Source organism: Dendrobates tinctorius, unplaced genomic scaffold (genome assembly GCF_039654945.1).
Source record: "Dendrobates tinctorius isolate UK_male_01 unplaced genomic scaffold, ASM3965494v1 ptg000090l, whole genome shotgun sequence".
NCBI lineage: Eukaryota > Metazoa > Chordata > Amphibia > Anura > Dendrobatidae > Dendrobates > Dendrobates tinctorius.
This window is the reverse complement of record NW_027361758.1, coordinates 181,868-199,979: the sequence shown is the minus strand read 5'-3', so window position 1 is coordinate 199,979 and position 18,112 is coordinate 181,868. Positions and strand designations below refer to the sequence as shown.

The 18,112-nt window shown below is 46.4% G+C and overlaps 1 protein-coding gene across 2 annotated transcripts in view; it reads left to right on the top strand.

Annotated features, from left to right (window-relative positions):
* ATP2A2 (ATPase sarcoplasmic/endoplasmic reticulum Ca2+ transporting 2) overlaps positions 1–18,112 on the top strand; it is a 60,956-nt gene that overhangs the window by 32,571 nt on the left and 10,273 nt on the right. The window contains exons 14-20 of one of the 2 annotated variants that reach the window (XR_012234207.1): positions 120–455; positions 667–887; positions 1,017–1,219; positions 1,409–1,494; positions 1,593–1,726; positions 3,425–3,542; positions 11,587–13,179. Coding sequence is in view for 1 of the 2 variants with exons in the window: in XM_073585957.1 (XP_073442058.1) it covers positions 120–455; positions 667–887; positions 1,017–1,219; positions 1,409–1,494; positions 1,593–1,726; positions 3,425–3,542; positions 11,587–11,856 (1,368 nt within the window). In the remaining variant the exon portion in view is untranslated. Of the gene's footprint in view, positions 1–119; positions 456–666; positions 888–1,016; positions 1,220–1,408; positions 1,495–1,592; positions 1,727–3,424; positions 3,543–11,586; positions 13,292–18,112 lie in introns of those variants that run through there. The other variant, XM_073585957.1, reaches the window with a different exon arrangement.

The window sequence follows — 18,112 nt, the reverse complement described above, 5'->3', positions numbered from 1 at the left end:
GGCTACAGATGTTGCGCTGTGTATAAAAAGTATGCTCTACCTATATAAAACTTGTCACTGGTTGATGGTTATCTTCTGTCTCCTGTAGAATAACTTTATTTTGGCATCTCACTCTTTAGACTAATCTGACCTTTGTTGGCTGTGTTGGAATGTTGGACCCTCCAAGAACAGAGGTGGCAGCATCGGTGAAAATGTGCAGGCAGGCTGGCATTCGTGTGATCATGATCACTGGCGACAACAAAGGAACAGCCGTAGCAATTTGCCGGCGTATTGGTATCTTCCGTGTAGATGAGGATGTTACTGAAAGGGCTTTCACTGGCCGTGAGTTCGATGAGCTATCTCCAGCTGCACAGAGGGACGCTTGCATGAATGCTCGGTGCTTTGCCCGTGTAGAGCCTTCACACAAATCTAAAATTGTGGAATTTCTGCAGTCTTTTGATGAAATTACAGCTATGGTAAGTTTTTTCCATTGAATGCAGTCTTGCTCGAATTCAGCCGTGAGTTCACAGAATCATACTAAACATTGTTGCAATGGTTAAGAATAATTCATATTTCCCAACCTTCACTCAAAAAAGCCATCTAGTTCCAAATCAAATTCTATGTGATAAATTCACACAGTGCTTTTTTATGTTAACGTGTGAGTAACCAATCATTCTATCCTTTCAGACTGGTGATGGTGTAAATGATGCCCCTGCTCTTAAAAAAGCTGAGATTGGAATAGCTATGGGATCCGGCACTGCAGTCGCTAAAACAGCCTCTGAAATGGTTCTGGCTGACGACAACTTCTCCACTATTGTAGCTGCTGTTGAAGAAGGACGTGCAATTTACAACAACATGAAGCAATTCATCCGATACCTCATTTCTTCCAATGTCGGAGAAGTGGTTTGGTATGTACTCGGCTTTTAATTAAAATAATATTTTGATAGCAAAAACTTGTCAAAGTTTTTTTTTCAAAATTACAGATTTCTCACGATGTTCGTATTTGTCATTAAAATATGTATGTTCTGTTTCTTCAGCATTTTCTTGACTGCTGCTCTTGGATTCCCAGAGGCATTAATTCCTGTTCAGCTACTGTGGGTGAATCTGGTAACAGACGGCCTCCCTGCCACTGCATTGGGCTTCAATCCTCCAGATCTGGACATCATGAACAAGCCGCCACGTAATCCCAAGGAACCACTTATCAGTGGCTGGCTATTCTTCCGTTACCTTGCAATTGGATGTAAGTTTGCTCCGTCTCAATAGCACAATAGAGAAGTGAATGGCTTTGAAGAAAATCTTGTGTGCTCCGCCATAACAGTTCTTGAAACATTCTGTTTTTTTGTTTTTTTTTCCGATTTTAAATAGGTCAAATTCAATTGTGACCCAAGGTCTAAATAGCTTGAATCTCACAGATTATTTTATTAAACAGGTTACGTTGGTGCTGCTACAGTTGGAGCAGCAGCCTGGTGGTTTATTGCAGCGGATGATGGACCAAGAATTACTTACTACCAGCTGGTATTGATCTCCACATTATATTTATATGAAGTAGTTTGCATGATGTGAAGGGTGTGCAGTATATGATTATCCTAACATTAACTGATTTCTCATTTCAGAGCCACTTTCTTCAGTGCAAAGAAGACAACCCAGAATTTGCAAATGTTGCTTGCGAAGTGTTTGAATCTCCATATCCAATGACAATGGCATTGTCTGTCCTAGTTACTATTGAAATGTGTAACGCTTTGAACAGGTAACCTCTTTAGAGAAGCACTAGTCTCAAGACGTACGTTTGCTTGATAAATCGCTTTTTTTTTTTTTTTTTTTTTATTTGGTTGCTCAGTTTTTAGCACTGCAGCGCTGGAGTCCTGGGTTCGAATCCCACCAAGGACAACATCTGCAAGGAGTTTGTATGTTCTCCCCGTGTTTGTGTTGGTTTCCTCTGGGTACTCCGGTTTCCTCCCACATTACAAAGACTTACTGATAGGGAATTTAGATTGTGAGCCCCATCGGGGACAGTGATGATGGGTGCAAACTGTAAAGCGCTGTGGAATGTTAGCGCTATATAAAAAATTATTATGAAGAAGTATAGATGCTCATGAGGTCGTTCTTTTTATTGAGCAAACTTCTACGACTTACAAAACAGTTGATGGAGATGATCACACTATAAGATTGCAAGGAATTGAGTACAATTTTGTATCCTTGTTCATGACAAGAAAACCATGCTCCATCTCCCCCATCTTCACTCCCTCCCAGCCTACCGTCTCACCTATCTGAAATCACATTTTAATATTCTATCAAGTACAATATTCAGGCAACAGTTTAAACATGAGGAACAAACAGTAAGGTGTTTCATATAGTAGGTCACTTTTAAAGTAAATTAAATGACCTCTTTTGCCAGTACCTCCGCCACTTCCGTTGGGTATTTAATCCAGTCCCCCCAATGTTTACTAAATTTTGCAATGCCCCCCCTCCCCCCCCTTTGATGTGTGTCAATTTTCCATCAGAATGGCTTTTAAGTAGCTCACAACCTCTACCACTAACGGAGCAGTTCTTGCCAACCAGTGTTTAACTATGGACTTTGTGGTTTCATACAGTATTTTAGCTATAGCAAGTTGTAGTGGGGATTAATTTCCAACGTCTCCCACAACATATACCCCCCAACACCCCCCCCCAAGTGTGATCAGGACATATGGCCCAAGTCTGCAACATCTTCCCTGCAACAATCATCCATCCTGAGGCCAGTCCTGTATAGTACTTTTGGAGTTATATACTGTGAATGAGAAATATTTGTGACTTTGCTCCATAGTCTCCGTACTTTCCCTGGTGAATAAGATATCGTCCGACTCCTCTGAAGTAATATGTCCCATACCAATTTACCACCTGGATGTAACTGCAGACGTAGGGTCTCCTAGGATTTTTAGTAATACGGAATTCTACATGAAAGATGTAAGGCTGTGAGGGTGGTTTTTTTTTGTTTTTTTTTTTTGCATTTATCAGAATCTAACTCCACATTCAAGCAGGTGGATAGATGGAGATAGACCCCTGCAAATCTAAACACATGCCTTAATTGTAGTTACTTGAAAACCTGCCCCCTGTACCTCCTCCAAAACCCATCCTCTGAAATGTTGTAACTGAGAGGCTAGAAAATAACCCCAATTATGTGGTGAGGCCAAACATCGCTATATTTTTAGACCACTGTAGCTTCTCCAAGTTTATTCTCATTAAGTCATTTTAGCTAGAAGTAACTTTGTGAAATGGTACACGAGCGGCTCTGTTCAGTGCTGTGGGCACTGGCATGCGGTGTTGGGTCTCTGTATTTTATGGTTGTGTTTTATCCTGTTGCAAGCTGAATATTTCTAATATGTAATTGTTTTTCAGATCTGGAGAACGAGGGAAGACTGATAGTATTGCTCACAGCTAATTCGCTTTCATTTTCCCTTTCTTTCAGCTTATCTGAAAACCAGTCCCTTTTGAGAATGCCTCCATGGGAGAACGTTTGGCTTCTGGGCTCGATTTGCTTATCCATGTCTCTTCACTTTCTAATTCTCTATGTAGAGCCATTACCGGTATGTTCAGATTTCCCAGACAGCAGAGTTGGTGTGAATCAATTCACACATCCCATTCCATCAGCCAAGACAAGTAGTCTGTGGCTACTGGAATGGGAGAGGGGAGAATTACCTCTTAATCCACGACTTTCCTTGATTAGCTGTTTTGGCGTGATGTCGTTTGACGTCAGACATGCATCACAACGCAACAGTGTCATGGTGACAAGCTTTCTGACCGAAAAAAAGGGCCTTGGCGTGGTCAAGTGAGAGGTGCTACATCTCCTCGCATTCCAGTGGCCACAGACCATCGTTGGAACGATAGAATAAATTCAGACCAACTCTTAACAGACAGTAATTCCATACCCACTGTAAGTATTCAGACCCCTTTAAATTTTTCACTCATTGTTTCATTGCAGCCATTTGGTAAATTCAAAAAAGTTCATTTTTTTTCTTCTCATTAATGTACACTCTGCACCCCATCTTGACTGAAAAAAACAGATGTGTGTTTGCAAATGTATTAAAAAAGGAAAACTGAAATATCATAGTCATGAGTATTCAGCCCCTTTGCTCAGTATTGAGTAGAAGCACCCTTTTGAAGTTTTTCACACCTGGATTTGGGTATCCTCTGCCATTCTTCCTTTCATATTCTCTCCAGCTCCATCAGGTTGGATGGTGAACGTTGGTGGACAGTCATTTTCATGTCTCTCCAGAGATGCTCGATTGGGTTTAGGTCAGGGCTCTGGCTGGGCCAGTCAAGAAATGTCAGAGTTGTTCTGAAGCCACTCCTTTGTTTTAGCTGTGTGCTTAGGGGCATTGTCTTGTTGGAAGGTAAACCTTCAGCCAAGTCTGAGGTCCAGAGCACTCTGGAAGAGGTTTTCATCCTGGATATCTGTGTACTTGGCTTCATTCATGTTTCCTTCAGTTGCAACCAGTCGTCCTGTCCTTGCGGCTGAAAAACACCCTCATTGCATGATCCACACATGCCGCTTAGAATTATCACCAAAAAGTTCTATCTTTGTCTCATCAGACCAGAGAATCTTATTTCTCACAGTCTGGGAGTCCTTCATGTGTTTTTTTTTTTTTTTTTTTTTTTTTAGTAAACTCTATTCAGGCTTTCATATGTCTGGCACTGAGAAGAGGCTTCCATCGGGCCACTCTGCCATAAAGGCCTGACTGATGGAGGACTGCATTGATAGTTAACTTTGTGGAACTTTCTCCCATCTCCCTACTGCATCTGTGGAGCTCAGCCACAGTGATCTTGGGGTTCTTCTTTACCTCTCTCACCAAGGCTCTTCTCCTACGATTGCCCAGTTTGGCTGGACGGCTAGGTCTAGGAAGACTTCTGGTGGTCCCAAACTTCTTCCATTTAAGGATTATGGAGGCCACTGTGCTCTTGGGAACCTTGAGTACTGCAGAAATTCTTTTGTAACCTTGGCCAGATGTGTGCCTTGCCACAATTCTGTTTCTGAGCTCCTTGGCCAGTTCCTTTTGACCTCATGATTCTCATTAGGTCTGACATGCACTGTGAGCTGTAAGGTCTTACATAGACAGTTGTGTGCCTTTTACAAAGCAAGTCCTATCAGTTTAATTGGTACTGCCACCTGAGGAAGACAGATGTTTGTCGAGTTGTGGACTGCAATAAAATAAGATTGTAATCTACACTTTCCCCTCTCTGCGCTCCTGTGACTAAGCTCCACCAGCATCGCTATCAGTTTAATTAAACACAGCTGGACTCCATTGAAGGAGTAGAACCATCTCCAGGAGGATCACAATGAAATGGACAGCATGTGACTTACATATGAGCATCTGAGCAAAGGGTCTGAATACTTATGACCATGTGATATTTCAGTTTTCTCGTTCTCCTTATTGGGGGACACAGAGACCATGGGTGTATGCTGCTGCCACTAGGAGGCTGACACTATGCACAAAAAAAGGTTAGCTCCTCCTCCGCAGTGTACACCCCACCGACCGGCAGGGAATTCCTCAGTTTAGCTTGGTGTCAGTAGGAGGTGGACACGGGTCTTTCATTAGACCCATATCTACCTCGTTGTGCGTCGTTCCTTTTCAGGTTCCCGGAGGGATACAGTGTGAACAGTCACAACTGTACTCCCACAAAGAGACTGAGTACGGCGTGTACTGCCACCCCGTATCCTTATAGGTCTCTACAGCAGGACCAGGAGACCGTACACGGATGTGTGTCAGGCGATCCAGATGGTCCTCGTCCCCTGCCTCCCACCCACTCACCTACCAGAGCCTGTTGGTTGGATGAGGCGCGGATACTCTTCGTGACAACACACGCTGGATGAAGGTACCTTTATTATAGAGACGGATCAGGCAGGGTAAGTATGAGGCCTGGGTCCCATTCTCCTCGGCAGCTCCAGAGGTCACTGTGGCAGTACTGAGACGCCTCCGCACCGCCCCGCGCTTCCCGGCGGGCGCGGCATTTAATTCAGGCCCCGGCTTCTCGGCCTGTTCTGCCGCAACTTGCCCCCAGTGCATTTCTAGGGGGGTGGGGGGGGTTGGGGGTGTTTTCTCCCTTCCGGCCCCAGCGAGCCTCAGGAGCGGTCCCTGCGGCAGTGCTGCGGGGCCTCCGCGCCGCCCCGCGCTGACAGGCGGCCGCCTCATCTAATCCAGGCCCCGGCTTCATCTTGGGCCTTGTCCTGCGTCGCGGCCACACCCCCGCCTTCTTTCTCGGGCGGGCTTTCCTCCCGCCCGCTTTAAGCCTGCTCACCGCCTTCTCCCCTCACTCTAAGTCTCCCTGAGGCGGCGCTGTCTCCACCCACCCCAGTCTGGATAGGACGGCACCATTTTTAACATCGGTGGTTAGCCCCGCCCATCTTCTTCCTCGGTCTCTGCAGGGAAGCGCGCGCTTCCTGCTCTGTTCTCAGGCTGCCGCCATTTTCACAACCTGTCAGCCGGATGCTGTCTTATCTGCCGTGCCCCCTGCAAGCCCAGACGAGCCGTGCACTTCATTTGCTGGAAGCTGCGACAGGACACCGGACCGTGAGTAGCTCTGCGACTGCAGACTGACACCCTCCTCTGCCTCCTGTCCCCCAACCTTCCAGCACTGCCTCAGTGACTGTCCGTCAGTATGTCCCTCTGCCTGGATTGTAGCAACCCTATTCAGCCTGACGCCGCCCAGGAGCCATCTAGGGCCCCAGGCGAGAGTGAACCCCTCATGCCTGGCTGGGCCTCATCTCTATCACAGTCAGTGGCAGACCTCACCAGGGTGTCTCAGACCCTAGTAGCCGTCCTGGATAAGTTGCCCCTGGACACCTCTATAGGGTCCAGCAGGTCCCGAGAGATTCCATCTGAGTCGGCCAGCGTTAGTCGCAAAAGACCCAGGCAGGATCCCCAGCCGGATTCCTCTCCTCGCCCCATGTCACCACATAGTCCTTCTCGGCAGCCTCCCTCCCGGGCCTCCTCTCCTGAGTCAGGTGAAGCGCTCTCGGACGGATCATCTGAGGGGATCTTAGAGCTGGATTCGGATCAGGATGCGAACATGAGGGTTACTGTGCAGAACCTCATTGCAGCGATCCATCAGACCTTCGACATTGCTGACCCCCCTGCGAAATCCTCAGATCAGGAGGTTTCGTTCAGACGGGAGGAAACACCCTCCAGGGTATTCCCTTTACATTCCGAGTTTGGAAAGATTTTTACCAGGGAAAGAGGGGATCCGACCAGACGCTTTCAACGAGGGAAGCGTCTCGGCGTTCTGTACCCGTTTGCTAAAGAGCTCACGGACAACTGGTCTGCTTCTCCCTCGGTCGATCCGCCCGTGTCCAGGCTTTCTAATAACACGGTTCTCCCGCTTTCAGGCGTGGCGTCTCTTAGGGATTCTAATGATAGGATCATAGAATCCCTAGCGTAGTCTGCCTTCGAAGCGGCTTCGACGGCGGTATGCCCAATTTTTGCTTCATCTTGGGCAGCAAAAGCCATAGCCACTTGGGCAGAGGATCTTCGTCAGGGCATCCTAGAGAAAGCACAACCAGATCGATTGGCCGATCTTGCCAATCAGATTTCCCATGCGGGGGATTATCTGCTTTCTGCTTCTTTGGATGCCGCATCCTGCGCAGTCCAGACGTCGAAGTAACGTTGTGGCAATCCGACGTACAATTTGGCTCAAGGCCTGGCAGGCGGACCTGTCTTCTAAAAAGTCTTACTGATCTGCCTTTTCAGGGAGGGCGCCTCTTTGGATCCCAATTGGACCAAATTATTAAGGACGCCACCGGAGGCACGAGTTCTCTCCTGCCTCAGGCCAAACCTCGCAGACCCCCACTGAGGCGACAGTTTCGACCCTTTCGTGCTTACCGCCGTTTCAATACGGCGGAGACCTCCTCCAACCAGCAAAGACCGCAGGCACGCCAAGATAGGAAGAAAGTTTCCTTCAGACCCACTCCCTCCTGGCGCTCCCACTCTTCGCGGGGCAGACCATCCAGATCCGGATCGGGTCGGCCCACATCAACATGACTATCCTCGGACTCCCGAGGGTCCCTCCCAATTGGGAGGTCGACTCCTGTTCTTCAAGGACGTCTGGCTGGCCTCGGTAGAGGACGCTTGGGTCAGGGAGGTTGTATCGTCAGGATACAAGATAGAATTTGTCTCTCTTCCACGGGATCGTTTCTTCGAATCCCGTCCTCCAAAAGATCCAGCTTTGATCCCGGGGTTCTTTACGGCCATCGACTCTCTCCTCAGTTCCGGGGTGATTGTGCCCGTTCCCGAATCGGAGCGGTTTACAGGGTTTTATTCAAACCTGTTTGTCGTGCCGAAAAAAGACGGGGCGGTCCGACCCATCTTGGATCTCAAGCTGCTCAACAAGAGAGTTCGTCTTCGCCACTTCCGGATGGAGTCGGTTCGTTCGGTAATCGCTTCTATGGAGGAGCAGGAATTCATGTATTCGATAGACATCCAAGATGCCTATCTACATGTTCCCATATTCTCCGGACATCAGAAGTTCCTGCGTTTTGCGGTTCGCCAGGAACATTATTACAAGTTCGTCGCGCTGCCCTTCGGTCTCGCCACCGCTCCCAGAGTCTTCACGAAGATCGTGGCTGCGTTGATGGCCTTGTTGAGGATCAGGTCTCGTTCTTTTTCTGTACCTCGACGATATTCTGATCAAAGCTCCCTCTTTCCAGCAGGCGCGCCTAAGTTTGACGATCGTCCTGGACACTCCGATTTCGGGTGGATCATCAACAGGAAAAAGTCCTGTCTGGTCCCTACTCAACGTCTTGTGTTTCTGGGCCTACTGTTCGACACTCGTCGGTCAAGGGTCTTTCTCCCACAAGAGAAGATTCTCTCCCTGCAGCAGGCTGTGCGACCGCTACAGACCACACGATTTCCGTCCCTCCGAACAGCTATGAGGGTCCTGGGAAAAATGGTGGCGGCGATAGAAGCAGTTCCCTTTGCCCAATTTCACGCCAGACCTCTCCATCACGCCATTCTGTCGAGGTGGAACAGGTCGGCTCTGTCCCTGGATCGCCCTGTTCGTCTTTCATGCCGGATCAAGCGGTCACTCAACTGGTGGTTGACGTCACCTCTCATCCTCTTGGGGCGGTCTTTTCTTCCTGTTCATTGGCAGATTGTAACAACGGATGCCAGCCTCCTCGGCTGGGGTGCAGTGTTCCGCAATCACACTGTTCAGGGTCGTTGGTCGACTCAAGAATCTGCTCTGCCGATCAACGTTCTAGAGATACGAGCGATCCATCTGGCTCTCGTCCACTGGGAGAGACTCCTCAGGGGCCTGCCTGTCCGGATTCAGACAGACCACGCCACAGCGGTGGCATATGTCAACTGCCAAGAAGGGACACGGAGTGCCTCAGCCGTGGCAGAAGTGTCCAAGATCCTTCAGTGGGCAGAGATTTCGATTCCGACAATCTCCGCGGTACACATTCCCGGCGTAGACAACTGGGCCGCCGACTTTCTCAGCCGCGAGGGTCTCGCGGCAGGAGAGTGGTCCCTACACCCGGAGGTATTTCTTCAGCTCTGCAGTCGTTGGGGAACCCGGACGTAGATCTGCTAGCTTCTCGCCTCAACAGGAAGGTCCCACAGTTTGTATCCAGAGCTCGAGATCCTCTCGCAGTGGGCGCCGACGCTCTGGCCATTCCTTGGTCACAGTTCGATCTCCCCTACCTGTTTCCTCCCCTGCCTCTTCTTCCCAAGCTGTTGAAGAAGATCAAAGCAGAAGGAATTCCAGTCATTCTCATCGCCCCGAATTGGCCCAGAAGGTCTTGGTTCGCGGACATTGTCAACCTTCTCGCGGACGCCCCCTGGAAGCTTCCAGACAGGGCAGATCTGCTGTCTCAAGGTCCGATTTGCCACCCCAATTCTCGGCCGCTCAATTTAACGGCGTGGCTGTTGAGACCGAGGTTTTGAAACGGGCAGGATTCTCCGGTCGAGTAATTCATACCATGATCCGAGCCAGGAAGCCATCATCTTCCAAAATTTACTACCGTACTTGGAAGGCCTATTTCACTTGGTGTGAGGCCAATAACATCGCGCCTATGTGCTTTTCGCTCCCTTCCGTTGTGGCGTTTCTTCAGGCAGGGCTGGATGCGGGGCTTGCTCTCAGTTCCTTGAAGGGTCAAGTTTCGGCACTCTCCATTTTATTTCAGAAGACTTTGGCCTCCCGCCCTCAGGTCAAAACCTTTCTTCAGGGCGTGGCTCACACGGCCCCTCCGTATCGAGCGCCCGTAGATCCATGGGATCTTAATCTGGTTCTTGGGTTCTGCAAGGTTCTCCCTTTGAACCTCTCAGAGAAGTCTCCCTTTCCCTTCTCTCCTGGAAGGTAGCCTTTCTGGTGGCCATCACCTCCATCCGGCGCGTGTCGGAATTGGCGGCTCTTTCTTGCCGCTCTCCTTTCCTGGTACTTCACCAGGACAAGGTAGTTCTGCGGCCTCCGCCCTCTTTTCTTCCGAAGGTGGTGTCCTCCTTTCACCTCCAATGAGGATATTGTTCTGCCGTCCTTCTGTCCGAGTCCAACTCACCCTCGGGAGCGGTCCCTGAACAAGCTGGATCTGGTCAGGGCGATGAGAGTCTATCTGTCTAGGACGTCTTCCTTGCGAAAAACAGACTCTCTTTTCGTCATTCCAGATGGGGCGCGGAAAGGTCACCCGGCTTCCAAAGCTACTATTGCTCGCTGGATCAGATCAGCAATTTTGGAGGCCTACCGGGTTAAGCATCGAGTGGCCCCTCCAGGGATCAGAGCGCACTCTACCCGGGCAGTGGGTGCTTCCTGGGCGGTACGCCACAGAGCCTCCGCGCTGCAGCTTTGCAAAGCTGCAACCTGGTCTTCGGTTCACACGTTTGTGAAATTCTACAGGGTCCACACCTACGCTTCGGCGGACGCCAGCCTAGGTAGAAGGATTCTACAGGCAGCAGTGGTGAGTCCACTGGCCTGATGGAAGTTTGTTTCCCACCCCAGGGACTGCTTTGGGACATCCCACGGTCTCTGTGTCCCCCAATAAGGCGAACAAGAAAACAGGATTTTTGGGTTGCTTACTGTAAAATCTGTTTCTCTGAGCCTTCATTGGGGGACACAGCACCCTATCATGTTCTACAACTCCTGTTCTTACTTTGGTTGATTGGTTACAGTTGAGTTGTTTGTTCTGTTTTCAATCTATTCTGTTTCTTTTCCTACTGCTTTCTCACTAACTGAGGAATTCCCTGCCGGTCGGTGGGGTGTACACTGCGGAGGAGAAGCTAACTTTTTTTGTGCATAGTGTCAGCCTCCTAGTGGCAGCAGCATACACCCATGGTCTCTGTGTCCCCCAATGAAGGCTCCGAGAAACAGATTTTACGGTAAGCAACCCAAAAATCCTGTTTTTTTCTTTTTTAATAAGTTTGCAATAACTTCTACATTTGTTTTTTTTCAGTCAAGATGGGGTGCAGAGTGTACATTAATGAGGAAAAATAGGAACTTTTTTGAATTTACCAAATTGCTGCAATGAAACAGACTGAAAAATTTAAAGGGTCTGAATACGTTCCGTACCCACTGTAAATTAGGTCATTTGAGCGGACTCATTGTTTAATACTTTTTTTTTTTTTTTTTTCCCCTCCTTCTTTATAGCTTATTTTCCAGATTACTCCGTTGAACTTGATTCAGTGGTTGATGGTGCTGAAAATCTCATTACCTGTTATACTTCTGGATGAGACGCTTAAATATTTTGCCCGTAACTACTTGGAACCTGGTAAAGAGTGTGAAAAGCCTGCAGCCAAACCGTGCACTTTTTCCGCATGCACTGAGGGGATTTCTTGGCCGTTTGTGTTCATTGCCTTACCTTTGGTTATCTGGCTTTACAGCACCGACACTAACATTACTGAGATGTTTTGGTCTTGACTGACATTTTTACAGAATGGAAATGTTTAACTTAACCCATTATTTTTTTCATTTTTATTTTATTTTTATTGTTTAAAGCAACTGTCTATTTCTGCTGAAATTTCACATAGTGCTGGTGAAGGCAAGTTTGTTTCTCCTACTAGGTCTTATTTTCTCATTTGGCTCCCGTTTGACCCACCCAATCCTCTTGACAGCAGTGCGGACAAGAGGCTTTTTTTTCTCCCCCTCCACTTAGTGTTCATTGATATGTACAGAGGACTAACACTATTTTATGCAAATATTTTTTGTAGATGGAAAAAGCATGTACAGTGTTCGGTATCATCTCCATTCTCATTAAAATTAAAAAAAAAAAAAAAAAACACAAAAAAAGGGAAGCGAAAAAAATTTGATTTGATCCAATGGATGTTATCTGCAGAAATATGTTAGCAGATTTAGGGAACGTATACAATTAAGTGACTGAAATTACGGAGCATGATCTGTTTCTGCATGGTCATTTGGATTTGGTTTGAGATCATTATACTGTCTGTCTAATGGGCTTTTTTTTATTTAGCCATAAGCCAGTTTTTCTTCTGCACTAAGCAGATAATTGCTACCTCAGTCAGTATTTTGTTTTCTCGTCTGTCGTTTCATTTTTTTTTTCTTGTTTACACCCGTCTGATTCTCTGTAAGAGGTATGCCTATTCTTGCTTGTGCAGATTTCCCCGATTTAAGTTCCAATCATGTTTTTCCTTCCATATATTTTTAAGGTTATTTATTTAAATGTCTAATGTATTTTTATTGTAGCCGACCTATTTTTTTCCCCCCATTGTTGCCCATTCTGTGGGCTATGCTTCACAGCCTAGTAAAAAAAAAAAAAGAGAATAAAAAATAAAACCTTTTAATGGACAGAGAAACATGTCTTGTCTTACAAATGCTTTATCACCATAAGTTCCTTATTTTTCTTTTTCTACATAGAACATTATGTACGCGTGAGATCAAAAAATTGCACTGCAAAGATAAAGCTGGATTATATTTCACAGTTGTTGGCAAGCAACCATCCATCTGTTATCATTGCAAGTTATTCTTCTAACCTGCATTAACCAGCGTTGGGGAAATAACCTTGTATTTAACTTTTTGTTTTATTTTGTAAAACCTGTAAATAGCACATGACCAAATGAACATATTGTATAGATCTATTTTTATTTTAAAGTGACACTAATGACCATCATTTAACTGTTAGAGCATGTTTTCAGGTTGACCTCCCTCAGCCACCAAAGTTTTTAGGTCATTTAACCGTCCTAATTGTGGTGTTTTTCTCCAAATGCCTTCCAACACTCAACTAAAGTGAGTATTCATTGCCTTTTGAAACACTCCATCGTAGCCGGTTCATGTAACGATGCAAGAAATGCCAGTCTGTATTGTTGCTAAAGAATAAAAGTGGTTAAGTTTCCCAATACTTTGCAATGAGTTTGTCCCTGTCCTACACTTACATTTCACATGTGGGATAGAGGCCACCATTAGGGTTTAGCTTGACTTTCAGATCATGGAACCATATTTATGGGTTCTAACCTGCAATTATTATACACCTCCAAGATTGGTCACTAAGACATGTAAAGCCCAGTCAGTGGTCTCATTCTTGCTTTGACTTCTTTCAAACGTAGTAGGATTTTCCAGACCAGCATCTGTAGAAAGGTTTCATCCAGACCAGCATCTGTAGAAAGGTTTCATCCAGACCAGCATCTGTAGAAAGGTTTCATCCAGACCAGCATCTGTAGAAAGGTTTCATCCAGACCAGCATCTGTAGAAAGGTTTCATCCAGACCAGCATCTGTAGAAAGGTTTCATCCAGACCAGCATCTGTAGAAAGGTTTCATCCAGACCAGCATCTGTAGAAAGGTTTCATCCAGACCAGCATCTGTAGAAAGGTTTCATCCAGACCAGCATCTGTAGAAAGGTTTCATCCAGACCAGCATCTGTAGAAAGGTTTCATCCAGACCAGCATCTGTAGAAAGGTTGGATAATTAGTTTTGTTCAAAGCAGTTACGGTAAGTAAGGGTGGATATTTAAAAAAAAAATTTACTGCATTTTCCGGCGTATAAGACGACCCCCAACTTTTCCAGTTAAAATAGAAAACTTTCTTAAAAGTCGGGGGTCTTCTTATGCCGTGTGTCATCTTATATGCCGGGTGCGGGGGGGAGTGGTCCCGATGACAAAGGGAGGGTGTATGTGGAGTTATCCCCCTTTTACCTCATTGGTGGCAGCGGTGCTGTCTGCGGGTCTCTGTGCTGGGGATCGGCGGCTACTCCATCTGCACTGTGGCGGCTCTGTGCTGGTGGGGGACGGCGGTGGCTCCTCTTTGTCCAGCGTGGGGGCTCTGTGCTGAGGGGCGGCTGCGTCGGCTATGTCCAGCTTTGGGGCTCCTCCAGCATTTCCCCAAAGCCCGGAGGCCCAGGCAGCTCCATTGCTGCTATGCGGTGGCCTCCCTGAAAATGGCCGCAGGAGCCGGGCATGCTCAGATTCAGATCTCGTCTCCCGAGATCTCGGGACGAGATCTGAATCGGAGCATGCGTGGGCTCCGGCGGCCATTTTCCCGGAGGCCACCGCATCGCAGCAATGGAGCTGCCTGGGCCTCCGGGCTGTGGAGAAATGCCGGAGGAGCCCTGACATTGAACAAAGAGCCGCCACAGCCTCCCCCCAGCACAGCGCCCCCACGCTGAACAAAGGAGCCGCCGATCCCCAGCAGAGCCGCCACACTGCTGAAGGAGGAGCCGCTGCCACCAATGAGGTAAAAGGATGATAAACACCACTTACACCCTCCCTTCTTCATCGGGACTACTCCCCCACCATATGTACTTGACGTATAAGACGACCCCCGACTTTTAAGAAGATTTTCAGGGGTTAAAAAGTCATCTCATACGCCGGAAAATACAGTAGTATTCGAAGTGTATAGACTGAAGAGGCTGCTTTAGGTGCCAGAGTTCTAGGTCTATTTGCCAAAAGTTTCACTTACCTGAAACCCTAGTGGCTGCAGCACAGTAAAGGACCGCAGTGGATCTCTGGACAGGTACTGATCAGGTAAGTGGAACTTGGAGTATAAGTAGTGAAATACTGTAAGAAAATGCCAGCATGAGGGATGAGTTTGAGTAGTGGTCCTTTTTGCTTAGATGTTCATCAGAACAGTCATCAGAAATATGACACAAAACACTGATGGGTCACACAACTTTTTTTTTTTTGCATAACTTGAGGTTGCGCCAAAATTGTTCAGTATCTGTAGTTTTCATGCCTGTCTTGCCATGCTCTGTCAAAATGGGCAGAAAAGAGCCATGACACCACATCTCGTCTAAGAAATGAAGTGATATGGTGTAGCTTATGCCAGAAATCTTACTCCAGTCATTGACTGGAATAAAATCTATGGCACTGTGCACCCCCTCTAGGTGGATTAAGAGAGTCTGACTGCAACAAGGTTGGATGTTCACACCTGTCTTGAATCGGGGCCTTTCATTTCTTTTGTTGACTCAGCTTTTGCATGGACTATGTTCCATGTTAAAACCATATGAATGGAGACTAAGGCAATTGGTTCATTTGCAATGGGCTGTTCAGTATTTACCACACCTTTTACTTTAACGCTAAGGTTTTTTTTTTTTGTTTGTTTTTTTTTACTAAGCTTGCTGGAATTAAAAACAATGATCCGCTGTGCTTTCCATCACCTTTTTAATTGCATCAAGCCAATGACATTTAAAATGTATAATCTTTGAGATCTGTCCTTACTACACCAGAGATAAAAGTTGGGTCCTTTTCAAAGTGATTTGCACATCAGCATGGAATATATACAATGGGTACAGAAAATATTCAGACCCCTTTAAAAATTGTCACTGTTTCATTGCAGCCATTTGGTAAATTCAAAAAAGTTCATTTTTCTCATTAATGTACACTCTGCACCCCATCTTGACTGAAAAATACAAATGTAGAAGTTTTTGCAAATTTATTAAAGAAAAACTGAACTATCACATGGTCATAAATATTCAGACCCTTTGTTCAGACACTCATATTTAAGTCACATGCTGTCCATTTCCTTGTGATCCTCCTTGCGATGGTTCTACTCCTTGGAGTCCAGCTGAGTTTAATTAAACTGATAGGACTTGATTTGTAAAGGCACACACCTGTCTGTAGAAGACCTCACAGCTCACAGTGCATGTCAGACCAAATGAGAATCGTGAGGTCAAAGGAACTGGACAAGGAGCTCAGAGACAGAATTGTGGCAAGGCACAGATCTGGCCAAGGTTACAAAAGAATTTCTGCAGTACTCAAGGTTCCTAAGAGCACTGTGGCCTCCATAATCCTTAAATGGAAGAAGTTTGGGACCACCAGAAGTCTTCCTAGACCTGGCCGTCCAGCCAAACTGAGCAATCGTGAGAGAAGAGCCTTGGTGAGGTAAAGAAGAACCCCAAGATAACCGTGGCTGAGCTCCACAAATGCAGTAGGAAGATGTGAGAAAGTTCCACAAAGTCAACTATCACTGCAGCTCACCACCAGTCGGGCCTTTATAGCAATGGCCCTACGGAAGCCTCTCCTCAGTGCATGAAAAATGAAAGCCCACATAGTTTGCTTAAACACTTGACGGACTACCAGGCTATGAGACAAGATTCTCTGGTCTGATGAGACGAAGATAGAATTATCACCAAAAAGTTCTAAGCGGTATGTGTGGAGAAAACCAGGCACTGCTAATCACCTGCCCAATACAATCCCAACAGTGAAACATGGTGGTGACAGCATCATGCTATGGGGGGGTGTTCAGCTGCAGGGACAGGCCGACTGGTTGCAATTGAAGGAAACCTGAATGTGGCCAAGTACAGAGAGATCCTGGAGGAAATCCTCTTCCAGAGTGCTCTGGACCTCAGACTTGACCGAAGATTCACCTTCCAACAAGACAATGACCCTAAGCACATAGCTAAAATAACAAAGGAGTGGCTTCAGAACAACTGTGACCATTCTTGATTGGCCCAGCCAGAGCCCTGACCAAAACCCAACTGAGCATCTCTGGAGAGACCTGAAAATGGATGTCCACCAACGTTCACCATCCAACCTGACGGAACTGGAGAGGATCTGCAAGGAAGAATGGCAGAGGATCCTGAAATCCAGGTGTGAAAAACTTGTGGCATTTCTGGGTTTTTTTTCCATCAAGATGGGGGTGCAGAGTGTACATTAATGAGAACTTTTTTTGAATTTAACAAATGGATGCAAATGAAACAGAATTAAAAATTTAAAGGAGTTTGAATACTTTCCATACCCACTGTATGATGCATTGGTGCAAACAGGGCAGTTTTGGTTGATTATAACACTACTTTTGTACAATCGTAGAGTCAGAAGGGACCTCCTGGGCCATCTTGTCCAACCCCCTGCTCAAAGCAGGATTTGCTAAATCATGCCAGACATATCTGTCCAGCCTCTGTTTGAAGACTTCTGTTGAAGGAGAACTCACCACCTCTCGTGGCAGATAATAAAAAGGGAAAGCTTCTGAGGGGTGTGATGGTGTGTAGTGTCCTGAATTAGATCTTGGTTTTTGTTTAAGCTTCGTGTTTGGTACTCTGTATGGTGCTTCCGGTAGGCGCTTCAGTGCTTTCTATCTAGTGACTGTTTGGCTTCCCTGATTTAAGACTTGCTGACAGAAGCACCTCTGAGTCTGCTGGTTGATTACCTTTAGGGACCTTTATAATGTTTAGATGCCAATGTCTCCTGATAAGCAGTTTGGAACCTTGTCTTGGGTTAGCGTTTTCTCAGGTGGACATGTCTGACCCAGTAATACCTGCTGGATATGAAGTCTGTATGTCCAGTATGCTCCTGTCACCGCCTTCCCTAGTGATGAGCGAGCCCTCTTGGATATAGCCTTATTCGAGCATGCTGAGGTGTTATCAGAGTATTGTGGGTGCTCGTGTAATGAGATTAGAGGAAAAAGAGAATTCAACTACTCTCATGCTTGTCGTATTCAATTTAAGCAGCTAAAACTTACTGTTCTAATTCTGTTCATTTAAATTAACAAAAAAGAATGAATTGGGGCTAAATTGTGTTCAGCTGCTGAAAATGTATAGATTGGGTACAATAGGCCTGACTCGTCTATGCAGAGAAGCTGCTGTTTTATTTCATTAGAGTGGCATTATTTTTAGCTGAAGCATTATTGCTTTTTTTTTTTTTTTTTAAATTATCTGGTTAGACTTGGCTGAAGATACAGCTACCATCTTTAGCAGTTTGACTCTTAAGCATTTTTGCTAGAAAGAGGTTCA